The 18,687-nt window shown below is 45.1% G+C and overlaps 1 protein-coding gene across 2 annotated transcripts in view; it reads right to left on the bottom strand.

The window, feature by feature from the left end:
- KCNH1 (potassium voltage-gated channel subfamily H member 1) overlaps positions 1-13,417 on the bottom strand; it is a 376,651-nt gene extending 363,234 nt beyond the window's left edge. For both annotated transcript variants that reach the window (XM_044267467.1, XM_044267468.1), the window contains exon 1: positions 13,239-13,417. In XM_044267467.1, coding sequence (XP_044123402.1) covers positions 13,239-13,317 — 79 coding nt within the window. In that variant the 5' untranslated portion in view covers positions 13,318-13,417. The remainder of the gene's footprint in view (positions 1-13,238) is intronic.
- Between the last annotated feature and the right edge of the window lie 5,270 nt (positions 13,418-18,687).

Below are 18,687 nucleotides of genomic sequence, written 5' to 3'. Positions count from 1 at the left end.
AGAGTGTGAGTCGCAGCTGGAGAATGGGCACCCAAGAGCAAGACACCTACAGCAAGACCTAGAGGGTGAGTGAGCAGAGAACATAAGCCCACCGGAAGAGCATGCAGGAGAGATTGAGGAGAGAGACAGAGACCAAGAGCCAGAGGGAGATAGAGAAAAAGAAGAAAACCAGAAAATTCAAAGAGAAGGCATAACTAGAGACAACAGGAAAGCAGGGATTGGGAAGTTGGGAAGAGGGATAGCTAATTCATACGCTGGGACCCACAAAATGGTGGCTGCACCAGTCGCCCAGTCCATGTCACAAATGTAAACTTAAGTTAGCCCACTTACATCTCACTGTCAAGGACACACCAATCCCAATCATCCAACTCAGCTGTAGTTAGCCTACCTTACTTAGAAAACAAGACCTTTTAGTCTCGTGAGGAAACCCCCTGACCTCCTAATCCATCATGCTGCCCTGTTTCCACATTACCTCTTCTATAAAAACTGCTCTTGCCCTCAAATCCCTCCAGAAGAGCCTCTGCCACTTGTGAGGCACGGCACTCCCCCAGTCCATGCATTGCTTTTCTCTTGAATAAAGAACATCAAAGTCATCACTAAATTGTTTTAGTTCTGTCATTGTCAAGAACAGAGAGGGGCACCTAGGTAGCTCAGTTGATTAAGCAACTATCTTCGGCTCAAGTCATGATCCCAGGGTCCTGGGATCGAGCCCCACATCAGACTCCCTGCTCAGTGGGGAGCCTGCTTCTCCCTCTCCCTCTGCTGCTCTGCCTGCTTATGTCTCTTGCTCTCTCCATCAAAAAAAAAAAAAAAAGAACAACAGAGAAAAATGGCACACTCTGAAAGTCCAGCCGGAGCACAATCCCTGGCTGTGCTCGCTAGGTGGGAAAAACATCAGGTGTCATTTCATCTGACAGAGGGAGAATGACTAGAGTTGAGGGAATCCTTGGTCTTCAGAAGGTATCAGTTACCACTTCAAAACGGCTGATGGATCACGCCACGTATCCCCTCGCTCTGGAATGACAGCTTGAAAACTGAAAGGAATATACACAACAACAAAGAGAAGGCATGAACTCTGTTTCCGGGAGATGAAAAGTTGATGGGGAGTAAACGTGCAGCACAGGAAACCACAATTTCAAAATTCCAGAGGAATCTGGCCACAGAAGGGGCTAACAGGGCCCCACAGGTCCCTGGAGAGATTTCACACCCTGAAACATTAGCTGCCACTTGAGGCAGGAAGGGCATGTTAGAGAAACTGGAACAGGGGCACCTGAGTGGCTCAGTGGGTTAAAGCCTCTGCCTTCCGCTTGGGTCATGATCCCAGAGTCCTGAGATAGAGCCCCGCATCGGGCTCTCTGCTTAGCGGGGAGCCTGCTTCCTCCTCTCTCTCTGCCTGCCTCTCTGCCTACTTGTGATCTCTGTCTGTCAAATAAATAAATAAAATCTTAAAAAAAAAAAAAAACTGGAACAGTAACCAAAAGGCTATTTCAGTGAGTGAAAAGGTACACTCACCCTCCAACAGGCACCCTCCTCCATCCACTCACCGAGCAGCCAACCCTGTGGCTCTCAAGTAAAAAACCACCTGGGTGGGTCTCAAAGCAGTGGTTCTCTGCTGCGACAGCCTTCAGAGCTGCGTGGAAGGCTCAGGAAAACACAGCTGCTGGGCCCTCGCCCAGAGATTCTGATGCACCCGGGATGAGGGCCTGAGAATCTGTGTTCTTTTTTTTTTTTTTTAAAGATTTTATTTATTTATTTGACAGAGATCACAAGTAGGCAGAGAGGCAGGCAGAGAGAGAGAGAGGAGGAAGCAGGCTCCCTGCTGAGCAGAGAGCCCGACGCAGGACGCGATCCCAGGACCCTGAGATCCTGACCTGAGCCAAAGGCAGCGGCTTAACCCACTGAGCCACCCAGGTGACCCGAGAATCTGTGTTCTTAACGAGTCCCAGAGATTCTACTATTAGAAATTAACTGAGGGCCATTGACTTAGTGTCTTTAAACCTCAGCATCTGCAAGGGTAGAGTGGCAATAACAGAAGCACCCACAGGACAAGAGTCACCCTGAAGGTCAGAGTAGGCAAAGCATGCAAACCTCAGGCACTTGGCCAGGCACACATGTGAGAAAGGCCATCTATCCAAGGTCACAACTGTAACCAATAACTCTAATCTTTTTTTTTTTCAAAGATTTTATGTATTTATTTGACAGGAATCACAAGTAGATGGAGAGGCAGGCAGAGAGAGAGAGGGAAACAGGCTCCCTGCTGAGCAGAGAGCCCGATGCGGGACTCGATCCCAGGACCCTGAGATCATGACCTGAGCCAAAGGCAGCGGCTTAACCCACTGAGCCACCCAGGCGCCCCCCAATAACTCTAATCTAATAGTGCTCCTAACTAGCGGTTCCTGCTTTCCGTCTCTGGTAAACTCTCAGTTTACTTATGGTCTTCCGTGACTTCTGAGATCATGACAGTGAAGAAAGACGGAGAAGGAAAGTGAAAGCAGCTCTCCAGCCTCCAGATGACCAACTTGCCGTTCAGAAAAGCAAGGACTTGCTGTCTTCAGCAGGCAGAACACAGGTGCTTTTCATGAAGCTGAAAGAAGTACCTGAACACACACACACCCCTGACCAAGTTCAACCCCTTGAATTACAGCTGGTCTGGACAGAAGGTTGAGAAAGTACTTGATCCAGAGAACAAGTGACTGGTTCTGTCCATCAGTCCTGGCAGGGAAATGGCACACTCAATTAGTTAGCTAGAGGAGTGTTTAATGACGCAACTATTTACAAAGGCAAGTGTGAGGTGCCAGCAGCAGCAAATGATATATACTATTTGCCGATTTCTGAGGGAAATGCTCCCAGCAGGGTAGGTTTGCAGCTACCCAGTTGATGTCCCAGAACCAAGAATACGGAAGAGACATGCATAATCAGATCTTAAGAGGGGGTACCAGCTGGCTGCTGCCTGCCCCCCCCCAGAACACCTCTGAGGAAACTTGAGGGACACGGAGCACCCCCAGGGTTAGTAAGACATTCAACCCTCCCCAAACCCAAAGAGAGTGAGCTGGATGTGTAACCATTCATCAAGGCAAAACAGCTAGTCTATAATGGAGGGAAGGAGATAGGGAGGGAGGGGGGAAACTGGAAGAATAAATAGCACAGAGTAAATAAATTCTCCCTCCCATCCCATGGTGGCACACCCCACAAGCTGAAGCCAGCCAGAAGCCAGAAAGCAGGGGAGCCTATGGACATAATCCGTCCAAGTCAGCCTCACAGACACAGAGCAGTTCTCTTTGGCTCCAGGGAGGCAAAGAGAAAATGGGCAGGACAGTGACCCAAGAAGAGGCTCAGAGCACAACTGTCATGATAGAGCTCTAGTCAATTTGATACCAATAATGCTGAGAAGAAACAAACAAACAAACAAAAAACTGAAACTGAAAAATATATTTAGAGGGGTGCCTGGCTGGCTCAGTTGGTTAAGCATCTGCCTTCAGCTTAGGTCACAATCCCACGGTCCTGGGATTGAGTCCCACATTGGGCTCCTTGCTCCCTCTCCCTGCTGCTCTCCGGATTATGCTCTCTCTCTCTCTCTGACAAATAAATAAAATCTTTTTAAAAAAATCTATTTAGATAAAATAAATTCAGTCTTATCATTCAAATTAACTCCATCTTCTTTGCCATGGTTGTGTAATATACAATAAAAACCAAACTCAAGCAGGAGCTAAACATCTTCCAGATGCTGACCCCAGCCCCTGAATGTCAGGGCAGGGTGCCTATGCTTGTTTGTTGCTTTCAGAGAAGGAGGAGGAAGGAGAGGCCATTCTTTATAGAAGCACCTGATATCATCACAAGACCTTTAAAACGATGTGAGAAGTGATGGTTTGGGGGCACTCTCAGTTACAATTACATTAATAATTATAGAATTGAGTCAGGGGCCTTTCCAGTGATTCAGTCAGTTAAGCATCTGCCTTCGGCTCAGGTCATTATCCCAGGGTCCGGGGACCGAGCCCCGCCATCAGGCTCCCAGCTCACCAAGGAGTCTGTTTCTCCCTTTCCTTCTGCCACTACCCGCTCTCATGCTCTCTCTTGCTCTCTCTCTCTCTCTCTCTTTCAAATAAATAAATAAAAATCTAAAAAAAGAAGAAGAGGGCGCCTGGGTGGCTCAGTGGGTTGAGCCGCTGCCTTCGGCTCAGGTCATGATCTCAGAGTCCTGGGATCGAGTCCCGCATTGGGCTCTCTGCTCAGCAGGGAGCCTGCTTCCCTCTCTCTCTCTCTGCCTGCCTCTCTGCCTACTTGTGATTTCTCTCTGTCAAATAAATAAATAAGATCTTTAAAAAAAATAAAAATAAATTAAAAAAGAAGAATAATTGACTCTGTTAGTTTGCAAACTCAGCTTTATGCAACACAGGACTAACCAAAAGACTGTCATTTGAAATTTCAAAATGAGCAATCTCAGGATGAGTAAGCAAACATCCTGATCACTGGCACATCTCTCTAATACCCAATCAGAAGAGTTTTTGGTAGTTGATCATTAACAGCAATGGGGAGCTGTTAGAGCAGAGACCATGAAAACTGAGGAGATGCTAAAGTTGGTCAGAGCACAGTGGGTTCGCCAAGACTGCATGCACATGGAGAACCACCAGAGCACCAAACAAATCCCAGCATCTAGCTCATGCTGTGCGAAAATTAGAAAAGGGACACCTTACTAAAATGCGAGTGGAGAGCCCAGAAAGGGGAGCTCTCCCACGGTACCATTCAACATCAAGAACTGTCCATTATAGATTTGAGAAAATGGGCTTCATATATACAATGGAATATTACTCAGCCGTCAGGAAGGATGAATGCCCACCATTTGCATCAATATGGATGGAACTGGAAGGGATTATGCTCAGTGAAATAAGTCAAGCAGAGAAAGACAACTGTCATATGGTTTCACTCATATGTGGAACATAAGAAATAGCATGGAGGACATTAGAGGAAGGAAGGGAAAACTGAAGCAGGGCAGATCAAAGGAGGAGATGAACCATGAGAGACTATGGACTCCAGGAAACAATTTGAGGGTTTCAGAGGGGAGGAGGAGGGGGATGTGGTAGCCCAGTGATGAGTATTAAGGCAGGCATGTGTTCTAATGACCACTGGTGGTTTTATGCATATAATGGGTCATGGAACACTACATCAAAAACCAGTGATGTAAAAGAAAAACAACTAATGATGTACTGTATGGTGACTAACAACATAAAAAAAACAAAAACAAAAACAAAAAAAAACCAAACTGTCCATTACAGACAAACCCCCAACAGAAGAATCCTCAACAGCAAAGAATCATCATCAGCTACAGGCCCAATAGGGAACAAAGTACACTGTCTCCTGTAAGAACTGACCACCTCAGCAACTCAGCCAATGAGAAACCATCATCACCCTGAATTTTTGCCTTTCTCCCATGAATGTTTGTTTGAAACAACCCCTTCCAACTTCCTCCTTCTTCTCCATAAAACAACGTTCCTCTCCTCTGTTGGACTATCCTGTCATTTCTGCCATAGCCTGCTTGTCCCAAATTGCAATTCTCTGCTATTCCTGAAACAACCCACTTCTGCTGGTAAAATAACTGTTTTATTTTTAAAGTCAACAGCTGAAAACTCACAATGGGTGAACAAACCAAGAGAGCATGCCAAAGAAGTCAGAGCAATGAGATATCCCAGAGGAATAAGATTTTTTTAGGAGAACTTCTACCCACCGAAACAAAGATTCACACATTCTGCAATCTTCATTAAACTGACTTCAGCGATCTAGTCATCCCACATTTCATCTCGCAGAAAAAGAAATGGCTGTAAAAATCTAAGAATAATTTGGGGGTGAGGCATTTATAAGGGGAAAAAATGTAGTGTGTGTTCAGCTGACGTAACATTTCTTAAATCTTTCCAGGTTTATAGGGCGTGTTGGTCTTTATCATAAATCCCTCAACGAACCCCAATATCACAAAAGTCCTCCTCCTTTTGGTACACTCAGCCTCTAGCTCAGTATGAGACACAAAGGAGGTCCACCATGCTTGTGAAGCTGAACCCATGAGCAAGCCTTTACTTTTCATTTTACTTTATCTTTGATTTTTCATTCCTCCTTCATCTCTGCCCTTCTTTCCATCAGTCATTTTCCATCTTCCACTAAAATAAACCTAACTCATTCACTTCCTATTTCCTTCTCACTTCCAGCTCTGATTCTCCCACAATCTCCATCCCTGGGGTTTAGTGATTCTCAGTTTAAGAAAATGGAGTTCCTAAATACACACACCCACATGCATGTCTGCAAGCACGCACCCCTGCATGCACCCTTCGCACACAATTCTAACTGTGCTAGTCTTTCAGGTCATCCACCAGCGTGTGTGAGGGAGTTCAGACTGTGAGAACATTTCAAAACACACTAGATGCTGATGCCTTCCCAAGGACAAGAGCAAGTTTCGTTTTCATTTCATTTTGTTCATGTGCTCACTATTAACATAACTCTAAATGACCCTGTTTTAGGAGTTATGAGACTCTTTGGCCAATGTCACTACCAAAGAGAAAAAAGACAAAAATTCCAAATGTTGGCAAGGAGGTGGAGTGGTGGGAGCTCTCTCTTTGCCCAGGGTGGGATGGTGAGTTGATACAGATCCTTCAAACAACTGGCGGGCAGCTTCAACCACAGTAAACCATACATATCCAGTATCTACACAAGAGAAACCTGTGCCCACGTGTCCAGAAAGACATGTCCAAGAATGTCTGCAGCAGCACGAATAGCATGACTCGAAACAACTCACAAGTTGCTGGAGGAAGTCATGGAGATGACGTGACCACTAGTTGACCTGCCAGATGGACCCAGGCAATCAGAGGCACCTCACCCTTTCCCCTGCCCTGGAAATGTACGTTCTGTTCATAGCTCCCACGGGGGGAGCCATTCCAAGTATGTAGCCCTGAGACAGTAAGGGGTAGATACCATGTGGGCTGTATATATGGCTGACCCCAGTTAAGGCCTGTATATAAACTTTTGAGATTCTGGCAGTGGGGGTAGAGATCTACTTGACTTTCAGCAGCCCAAGACAAGCTTCTGAAGTAAGTTCCCTTGTTGACTAAACCTGCCAGCTACCAATCTGAAGTGCTCTGCCTCTTTCTTCGGTATATCCTCGCCCTCCGTGTCCAGGGGCCAGTTTGTGAACCAATGTATGTCCATCAAGAACAGAAGAGGTAAATAAAATGTGTAGTATAGTCATACAATCAACTATGACATCACAGCGAAAATGAACCAATGGCACCTGTAACAAAATGGGCAAATCTCCAGCTGACCAGAGAACACACACTCTGTGGCCCCACACATATAAACCTCAGCAACAGATAAGAAATTAACCTATGGGTATTCAGAAATACAAAACAAGGTGGTAAAGCTAGGAGGAAAAGCAAGAAAGTGATCAGAATAAAATCAAAAGATGGCTCCCTTTGGGAGATAAGAGAGCTGGGATTAGGAAGGGTTCCGGGGGCTTCTGGAGAGCTGGCAGGATTCTATTTCTTGGCATAGATGGCAACAGCACAGTATTTACTTTATACAAATGTATATAAAATAATAACAAAATTATTTTATGTGCTTTTCTGTTGTGGTATTAAGCAATCAAAAAGGTTAAAAAAGCAGGGGGGGAAGAATCAAGGTAGGACAACTATTACCAAATAACTACTACCAAAAAAAAAAAAAAAAAAAAAACTGGTTCTTGGGTGGAAGAAAAGAGTGAACTAGGTCAGTTTTGTTCTATGAGGCATACCTCAAACAGAGCAGAGCTGTAAAGGGACAGATTTGGGTGAGACCAAAGAATAACAACAAGAAAAGAAAAAGGAGGAAGAAGAGGGGGAGGGAGGAAAAAAGAGAAAAGAAGGGGAGGGGAGGGAAGGCAAAGGAAGGCAAAGGGGAGGGAAGAGACACCTGTTCACAATCAGTTACTTAAAAGCAAAACAATCCTTGTAAGAAAGTGAGTGTCCCATCCCTGAAGCTATTCAAGCATGGGCTGGATAAACTGAGAGGGAGGTTCTGGAGACATTGGAACACTGGAAAATGAATAGTAAACAATGTCCTTTCAGACCTAAGATTCTATGATTCTATTTCTCTTTCTCACCAGTTACAGGTGCGGCCACTTAAAGAAACAAAACAGAACAAAACCCAAAACAATAACAAATGATCCAAATATCCTAAACATACAAAGTAGACACTCACTTCACAAAAGTGGTTCCTTTGAAAAAATAACAGGTATTTTTTAAGGGTTTGCGTACAAGCCATTAACCAAAAATAAAGGACGGAGGCGGGGGTGGGGAGGGGGGAAAACTGAGGAACTTCACCGTAATGCTGGAGAAACCACTGTCAAATAAGGCCCGATCATAAATGAAGAGCTGGTGTCAGAACAAAGGCAAAAATCCAAATCGTCCACAATGCTCCTCAAATGCTTTTCTTCTTTTATGATCGATTATCAAAATAGAAGGATTTCATAAAAACCATGGAGTATGGAAATGTTATTGCCTCACGTTAACTCAGAAGCCTTTATCCTCCCCACCTCCGAGCTGATATCAATCACCAGAATTAACTCTTTGACGCTTTCAGAGCAAGAGAGCAGAGCCTTGGCTGAAGGTTATCTTAGAACACATTACATGAAAAAAAAACAGGATCCACTGAGCTGGTAATAATCCAGATTACCAACTAGTCCCCTTTCAGAGCAACAATGGATTTTAACCAGTTTTCTGTTTTATAAATATTATCGTGGCTCAACATATCTAGGAGACACAACATTACCCGCGGCTTTCATCCTGTTTGTGTACTAATTATATCAACAACCTGAACCAACTTAACACTATACAAAAACACAGCTGATTTAGCAATCTGTAAATTATACATGTACAGAAATCTGTACCAGAATGTGCTACGTTTCACTCCTGCTAATGTGCATGGATTCTTACTGGCACCTACAATTGTTTGATACAGGTTTCCGAACATTAAAACATATGTTCTGCCTAGGATGGGACCATTTAGGGTAATATTTTTGTAGTTTTCTGGCACTAAAGTCTGCCAGCCTTCCTAAGAGAGTAAATGACTGAATTTAAGCAACCATCAAAAAATGTTCTGGAAAAACACTTTCCAATCATGAATATAAAGAGAAACAGGCTGGTTAGAAAGTCAAAAGGAGGATTTGAAATGATCACCGACATGATCAGAAGCAAAATCTGGGGCATAGTCACTTATTCCTGCTAACCACTTGCAACTATCCAAACCACAGATAATGACTGTATCTCTCCTCCAAATGGTCTTCAGAAAAAGTTAAACTAGATTTTAGTCCCATCAAGGACAATTAAACACCTTAAAAAAAATTTTTTTTTCATTGTGTTTCCTCTGTATTTAATTTTTTTAACACAATGTCAGGCCTAAATAAGAGCTCCAGGCAGAAACACCTGTGGAAAGGTGCTTGGACCAAGATTCATTCGAATGTAGAATTCTAAGGGGTAAGGAGGGTTTCTGGATTCCCACTATATCCCCGGTGTTCAAGAAATGGGCTCAATAAGTCCTTTTCAAATGAACAAACCTGTCAGAGCTGCTGACTAGTCCCTGACGGGCCTCTAACTGCATTTTCTAACTCTGCCTTTTACTAACTAGAGGTAAATTACTTAACTTAAGGATTCTTTTTTTTTAAGATTTTTATTTGTTTATTTGAAAGAAAGAGTAAGAGAGCACAAGCAAGGGAAGCAGGAGAGGGAGAAGCAGGCTCCCCACTGAGCAGGGAGCTGATGCAGGACCCGATTTCAGGACCTAGGGATCATGACCTGAGCTGAAAGGAAACTTCTAACTGACTGAGCCACCCAGGTGTCCCAAGATTCTCAGGTCTTAAAATTCTAAAATGGAGACACTGCTCCTCTTCTGCTTGCATATATGATGCACAAGTTATTTAATACTTTATGACAGGTGCTTGAATCAGTAAGGGCCTGTTACCCTGCAGGTGACTTCAGTTAACCCATGGACAAAGGTGAAACTGCTGCCCTTCCTTAAAACAGAATTAGCTTCTCCTTTGCCCTGTTACTCTGTTTGGATGTGGCAGTGTGGCTGTTAGCCAAAATGAATGTGTTCTTGTTGTTATAACATTTTTATTCAATCTCCACTGGGAAATCAAGCTTCTCTAGAGAACATAATGGTAATACAAGAAGGTCGTTGCAGAATGTACCATGAGGAACACGACACTGGGGTCAAGGGACTTTGGGTCTCATCCGCTCTGCCCTTAAATATTTGAGGAAATGTGCTTGCTTCACTTTCTTCATGTATACAAAGATGGGGAAGGAGAGGCAGACAACATAGCAGCAAACACTACAGGTTATAATATTCCAGACACCAGATATTCAAATGGCCCAAGACAAAGCCAGTTTTATTATCCATAAACATATGAGAGTAGTTGTTTTGTTTTGTTGTTTTTTAAGGATAACAGTAGTTACACATGCTAAATCTTATGGCTGGAAAAACAATGATGAATGATAGCCTCCAAAGACCTCCTGCGTCAGGCACTGTGTGCCTCCCACTTTGAATAAGTCATTTACTATTCCTAGGCTGTTTTCTGATCTGTAAACGATGAACAAAAATACTGCAATAAGACCACTGGGAGAAAATGCTTAATAAAGATGATCCAAAAAGTATTGCTATTTAAAGGTAAACTGCTATTTCAATACCGTAATGTCCAAAAAAAGGCTAGTGGATTTGGGGAGGAGACAATCAATATTTTTAAATAGACTTTTTCCATCACAGTAAAATAAAATAATGCATGGAGATATTGTGATAGTTCCATGAGTCCACATATTTTTCTTCTATTTGTGTTTTGGAAATGTGGTGAAAGGGATCACTAAAAGCTTATATCCCACGTGTCAAGACCAGAATATTTTCTTCTGAAATAATAGATAATTTAAAAAATTCATCCAGCTCTCCTAGGATGTTTTGTTTGTGTTGTTGATGCTGTTTGGTTGGGTGGTTAACTGAAGTCAAGCTGTTGGAATTGGTGAAATTAAAATGCCAACACTAAAAATATTCCCAGCGACTTAGTCTATTGACATTCTATATATGCTTAGAGAGAAGTGGTTCTAAGAAAATCAACTAGAGTAATCTGCCGTCTCAGCTCCAAGATTCATTTTATGTTTGCGTGGTATTTCACCATTCTTTTTGCTTTTTAAGATTTATGTAATTTTAGAAAGAGAGACAGAAAGTGCAAGCAGGGAAGAAGCAGAGGGAGGGGGAATCCTTAAGCAGACTCCCCACTGACTGGGGAGCCCACCACAGATGTTGATCCCAGGACCCTGAGATCATGACCTGAGATAAAACCAAGAGTGAGACACTCCTCGGACTGAATCACCCAGGTGCCCCTGGTTCCACTATTCTTAAGGTCCTCCTACAAGCCCAATGAAACTTATGACTGTTCCATATAAGATTCTTACCTCTCTCTCCACTCAAAAACATTATATGATGCACATTAAACATAAGCTTTCCCCTATACCTTAAAGAACACAGCCTCTTCACACCACACTCCCCCTGCCCCCTGCAAAATGGAACTGTCATTGATATTTATGAGAAAGTTGGGTGTCAGGCACACTGGGATCCCCAAATCTGCAAGACTGTCTCCACAGCCCCTAACAGGTCAATAACCACAGCAAGTTAACTCTCAGTGATTTCATTTTTAAAAATGCATGAACACCTCTAGCTTTTTTATGACAAAAGAATTCATTTGACCCTTTATGTAGTAATTATCATCCCCTCGAATCCCCAGGTCATAGCTGTGCCCTTCTTCTAAAAGCCACCTCACTAAGTTTGAGTGGACAAGACATTGAAGGGAAAGGTGACCAACCAGAAATTCTTCAATACTCTTATTCTTCAGAGGCACACGATAAAGGATCATTTCTAAAATATTTAAATAATCCACAATAATATGTTATCATAGTTGACAAGTTTTTTGTTGCAAGCTAACCTTACATCACTTTTTAATTAAAGAGCATTTCTTGGAGGCTTAAGTCACTTTTCACGCTCTTCCCCTGAATCCCTAACTAAATCCAAATAGAAGCCCATGGTTTTAACACAAGCTCCTTCTGAAAGCTCTAAAGCTGCAATATTTCCGCATTTTTAAAACCTATTTCCTCAGTCAACTCTTCGTATCCTCTGCATCTGGAAGGAGAGGAGTCCCAGATCCCGTGAAGATATCTCCGCTCTTGGCCCCTTTCCATCCAGTCCTGTGACGAACGGGTGTGCACCGCACCTTCCAGATGCCACCTCCTAACTGCTCTGCCAGGGCTTTAGCCAGGATGCTTTGCTGTGGGTCCTAAAGGTATCAGAAATGATCTTTTCCATCCCTGCTGCTAGAACTCTCACAGTCTAGCGCTTCCCGACACGGTCCCTCTTAATGCCACAGAGAAAGAGAGGAGCGGAGAGCACTGGTTTACTGGGTAAGGGATAGACTGACACACTTGGTGAGCTTGGGAATGGAGAGCTGAGCAAGATTTATAGGCATAAAACACCGCTAAGGTATGGAAGAGAGGAACTATACGGCAGGTTTGTTCCTGTGATCCTTTGGCCAGCTCCGCACCTATGCGCTCCATTTCCCATATAAGTCCAGGAGATTCTGTCCCTCGGGAGCCTCAACTTAACCTCCAAGAGGGTGGGTGGGTGAAGAGGTGGAACCGGGTAACCTGCCGCTCGTCCCTATATCCCCGCGTCCCCACACCTCGGACTTTTCTGCTGCCCGATGGAAGGTGGGAAGCAGCTGCCGCCCCCATCCCTCCGGGGCGCAGACCCGAGTGGCCTTCTCTGCTGCTGGGTCTCCCTGGGGAGAGGCAGCGCCCAGGGTGCAGCCGGAGCCCGACGAGCCGCGGCGGCGGGGTGGGCAGTGCGGATGCGGAGCGCGCCGCCGCTCCTGCCGCGTCCGGCTTCCCATCACTTTTCCCAATACTTTGCCCATCAGCTATCACGCTCTCTGGAGAGGAGACAGAGAAGAAGCGAGAAGAGCCCCAAAGGCGTCCCCAGCAGAGCTCTCCTCTTGGGACGGGGCCCCACAGACCTCGCCCCACCCTACCCACCTACCCCAGCCTCCGGGAGGCAGCCCCCGGCGCCCGCGCCGCGGCTCCCAGCAGAGCTCCGGGTCCTACTGCATCTGCTGGCGCCGAGCGGCGGGAGGCGACGGCAATCGAGGCACGGGTGAAAAGCCTGGGTAACCGAAATCCGAATACACCTCTTACCACTGGACCGCCGGACAATGTTCTCCAGAAACGTGTTCTGCGGGGCCACCAGTCCTCTCCTGCCCCCGGCCATGGTCATCCTCCCGGCAGTTTGGGGTCCTGGGGGCGTCCCGGCGCGGCTTCTCACAGCAGCAGGAAGCTGGGCGCCGGGCCCTCACGCGATCCCAGCTCCAAGCGCCCCATGCGCCCCGCGGGGACCCGGGCGGCCAGCGGCGGCGGCTCCCTCCCGCGGCCACCCTCGCGCCCTCTTCGCGCCTCCCTTCCAGAGCACTCGCGCGGGGTTCGCCTAGCCGCAGCCGCTTCCGGGTGGGCGGAGGGAGCCGCGGCGCCTGGGACTGGGCGCCCCCTACCGGGCGCTGCGCCCCCCACCCCCCGCCGGCCTGCGGGAGGGCTAGCGGGGGGCTCCCGCAGCGGCCGGGAAGCTGCTGGCGACCGTGGGCCTAGACTGGGTTAGCAGCGCCACCCTCTGGGCACAGCTCCGCGATGGGTTCGGGATGCGCCTTGGGCTAGTGGAGAGGAAGGGGTTCTGAGCCCTGTCCTTGGTGGATTCACTTCAAACAAGGTCACCACGAGTCCTGGGGGGACATGATCCTGTAACTCTCTTCCTTCGCTCTCTTTCAGGCCAGAGCCTCTGGGGGAGCTCTGAGCCTCTTGGAACACCTTCCCGCCTCTCCTTAGGGTTTGTTAGCCTCATCTGTGAAAGCTGCCAGTGTTCCTTCCACCAGTACTTAAAGAAGCTGAATTTTAAGAGGTCAGACGTGCAGAGTGACCACCTGACCGAGTTCCCGAAGAACGGTCTTGAGTTGCTAAGATAACCAAAGGCACAAATGCAGGCTCTGGACGTTTGATAAATTTGCTGAGTGACTGACCTGATTGCCACTCTTATCCAGCATCTACTTTCCAAAAAGGGCAAGAAAATATATGCACATATGCATAACGTTTTTTTTAGCCCAAGCGCAACCTGTTAATCTGAGCAAACTGACAGACATCAAAACAGTGGGTTTGGGGCACCTGGGTGGCTCAGTGGGTTAAAGCCTCTGCCTTCAGTGGGGGTAATGATCCCAGGATCCTAGGATGGAGCCCCGCACCAGGCTCTCTGCTCAGCGGGGAGCCTGCTTCCTCCTTTCTCTGCCTGCCTCTCTGCCTACTTGTGATCTCTGTCAAATAAATAAATAAAAATATTTTTTAAAAATCTATATGAGGAAAAAATACAAAACTCTAATGAGAGAAATCAGAGAAGATATAAATAAATGGAGAGGCGTTCATAGGTAGGAAAACTGAATACCGTCAAGACTGTCAGTCTTCCCCAGGGCGGTTCAGTGGGTTAAAGCCTCTGCCTTCCACTCGGGCCATGATCCCAGGATCCTGCCTGCCTCTCTGCTTACTTATGATCGCTTTCTCTGTCCAATAAATTAAATAAATAAATAAAAATCTTAAAAATCAAAAACAAAAACAGTGGGCTTGCCTCTGAGGACAAATGCTTGGGGTAGGAGGGATGGGGCCAGCAGCTTCCCCAGACTTGGCGTGAAGGACTGTCTATACCACAAGGATGAGGTACTGGTCTCCACACCTGACCCTGATATAATGAATCACATACATCAAAGTTTTCCGGGCAGGACCTCATGTTGGCTTGCTTTCCTGTGCTCGTTTAGTTGGGCCATTTCCACCTGAACATGACTCTTTTTACCTGTCTTTTTTACTGTATGTCCCCGATGGATGTGGCCAGAAATGGTGCCCCACAAAAGGAATGAGCTGATAGTCTTCTGGTCAGTTCCAGACTAGATGAATAGTTGACACAAAAATGTTTACAAGGGAAAAACAGACCCCACCATGTCAATGGTCCAGGTTAACCACCCTGACTCACCCTATTTGTATTGCAGACAGCCTGTCTCCATTTACTAGTCTCAAAATGCAGGGACTGATTCTTGCCCAGCAAAGCCTCAGCGTTACCGTGAAGATCAAACATAATGATGTGGGGGGCAGCGCTCTAAACTGTGAAGTGCTATACCAAGGTAAAATGGCATCATTGAGTGACTAAATAAATTGGGCCATTGCAGACATCATTGTGTGAGGCCACAAAGTAAACAGGGGTGGGCTAATAGCCCAGTTAGGTAAGGTTTGTGTAGGATTTGAAATCGAAGTAATGATAACACTTCTTCCATAAGATAGCCCATCACGTAAGATGCCCATCACATAAGCTTAGAGCTGCAATTTCTTAAGCCCTAGCTCCGTCTAGTGGGCCTTTGTTCCATTACAAATGAGGTAACACGGTGATTGGCAAGAGCTTATCTGAAATGTATTTGGTGCTGAGCTGGCTCGGTGGTGACTGCCCACTTCATTTGAATAAGTTCATTTGAATAAGGTTCTTAAGGTTATGTTATCTACGGCACAAACATGCCCAAAGGGAGATTTTTCATGACAATATTAAAAACCCGTCAAGCAACCTCATAATCCTGCTTGTGCAAAGAAGATAAAGAAGAGAATGGGGGAGAACTGTCAGAGTTAATAAAACTTCTCAGATTTTAATGAGCTTTCATGTTCTGTGGCTCAGATAAAAAAGAAACAGATGATACTCATTTGAGGTGAGAGATGTTAAAGACTTTTACCTGATAAGAAGAAAGAACAAGAAGATCTCTCCCATTTTAATTTTAAATGTAGTACTACTGTGATTCTCATCATGCACTACATTGTAAGGGGAGGAGCACCGTCTTAAATACTATAAATTTTAGTGGCACACTTGGAGAGATTAAAGACCTAAAAGAACACTAAAAAGTCAGCAATCTTTAACCACCATTACTACTCAGTGTGACCATGTCACACAGTGTCTATGAAAGCATGTCTCAAAGAGAAAGCAAAGCATTCTCTTGCCCCACGCTCAGCACTATCAGACTGTGGGAAGAGAGTTGTGTTCTGTCCCATCCATGTTCTCTTTGATAATTCACAGGCCAAGGTTGCATGTGCTCAGTAAACACACCATCTTTTCAGGAGCAGGTTTGACAATACACTCTACTTCTTACCTCTTACTTGACACCTTCTGTTCCCTACTCTACATTCAGTTCCAGGATCTGCTCAGCTTCAAATTCTGAGATCTATTACTGAATGTAAGAATCTCAGCTGGAGCAAGCTTTCTTCTTACAAATTTGTCAAAATCTGGTAACACATTTGTAAAGGATTCACACTCTACCGATGTGCCTTGGCAAAGCAGTTGAGAGTTCCAGTATTTTTATATAACAGGCAAAGCCACTTCTCATTTAAACGGACAATTTTAGGGGCGCCTGGGTGGCTCAGTGGGTTAAGCCGCTGCCTTCAGCTCAGGTTAAGCCGCTGTCATGATCTCAGGGTCCTGGGATCGAGCCCCGCATTGGGCTCTCTGCTCAGCGGGGAGCCTGCTTCCTCCTCTCTCTCTGCCTGCCTCTCTGCCTACTTGTGATCTCTCTCTGTCAAATGAATAAATAAAATCTTAAAAAAAAAAAATAAAGGGACAATTTTAAATAACTGTGACCAGAATTCAAATTAAGTTGCCTCTATCCCTCCTTGCAGAAAGTTGGGTACCACTGTCTAGAACTTCTACCAAGAATAGAGTCTGAAATGAAACCTTGTAAACTTTGACTCCAATGCCTCTCACCTACCCTTCTCAGCGGTTCTCCTCCTGTACTTTCCAGCATTTAGTTTATCCCTCAATTATATCATATTATCATTATATCATATCACACAATAGATGGAGAGCTCCTTGAAACAAAGGTGAACTTTGCCAGTCTTTGTTCTGACCAACGTAATTAAGCCATGATGTAATTAGTGAGTTCACCAGGGGCTGGATAGTGATGGATACTACAACAGAGAGAGCATGGCCATCAAAGTGTGCAGACTGGCTGGGAAAGGAGTCCAGAGGTTACCAGAAAAATCTCTATGCCCGACAGCAACAAAAAAAACCTCTATCAAATGCAGAGGAAGACAATGCCATGTATGGGGGGTGGGGACGGTGGAAATGACAAAATGCAAAGAGAGAAATTACTTTTTTTTTCTTTTATTAAGACCGTCAGGTATAGGTGACACCTTTCAGAAAGCCAAGGACCCTGATGGGGACTGTGATCAAAGGAGGGAGACTGATATAAAGCAGAGGTCAAGCAAAGCTTTATTTCGCGCCTGCACCGCGAATCAAACCGACCGGCCAGGGCCGTCTCTTATGGAGAAAGCGACAACCCCCAGCCTCACAGACGAGCTTTTATTGAGTAAAGGCCATGTGGTTGAGCCTGACCAATGACATTGTAATACACAGAGAAAGTTGCATAGTCATGCTAGATCACACATGGGTGGCCAATTAAATTACAATTTACCCTATAGTGGCTGTTTGAACTAGCCTATCACTCTGGTCAGAATTGGCGCCAAGTTTAGCGCCAAAAGACGGGGTTTACATTCTTTGGTGGTTAGGGAGATAATATGTGTGCTTTACTGATTGGATGTCTCCATCTGGCCTGACTCGTCCCTGCATTCTGGGCTCTGTTATCTCCACCTGACCTAACCCGTCCTTGTATTTGGGCTCTGTTATCAGGGACTGGTTGACAATATTTTACTGGTTTCCCAGACTTGCTTTTAAGTAAGTTCCCCTGGCTGTGGCGGGGGATGGGGGGAGGGTCAGTTTAAGTTTTACTGCATAAACAACAAAATGGCTGTTTAACTGAGATGCAGTCGCTCTGGCTAAGTAGGCCCCTACAGACCCCTCAGACATGAAAGAGTCACCTATGAGTCCTGGAATCTCTGGTAATGCCTTATCATTACCAAAAAATTAGCACCATTAGGAGAAATTGAACGTGAAGGTAACCTCACCTGCTCTGCCACCATGATTAAATATTTAAAACAGGGGGAATTTGCAGCAAGAGAAATTTCAGCTCCTATAACCCAATGACTGATGTGTTATTTGTTACATTTAATTTCTGTTAACAAAAATTGTTTTCTAATAAACTTATAGGAAGAGGGTTGTGAAGGCCATATCCACTGGAAGGACCTGTTCTTTATTATAGATACTTCGCCTCACCCCTGGAGGGCTGGGAGAAGGGAGAGAATCTGCCACAATGAGAATCATACTCCATAATCTGTGTGACCAGGGAAAAGGATGCACAGATGTGGGTGTTGCACTCAACTGTGGCTAACTCAATAGGCATTTATAAATGTCTGTAGAATTGAGTTATGTCCTTCTAATGTCCAAACTTAATATCCTTCTTTCTCATTTCCTATTACCATCAGAAAACAGGATCTGTTACTGCACTCCCCCTCATGGAAAATAATTAAAAGCCATTTACAACAGTCTCATTTTATTATGACATTTGCTCAGAGACTAGTATATTCCAGTCACTGAGAGAGATTCTGAGGATGGAAAGATGCTAATGATTGGCACTTACGCTCAAGAAACTCAACAAATACTTGGTGAATGCTTTGCTTCTTTACAATTTCT

Source organism: Neovison vison, chromosome 10 (assembly GCF_020171115.1).
Source record: "Neovison vison isolate M4711 chromosome 10, ASM_NN_V1, whole genome shotgun sequence".
NCBI lineage: Eukaryota > Metazoa > Chordata > Mammalia > Carnivora > Mustelidae > Neogale > Neogale vison.
The sequence above is the reverse complement of the archived record's forward strand: the minus strand, read 5'-3'. Positions and strand labels throughout refer to the sequence as shown.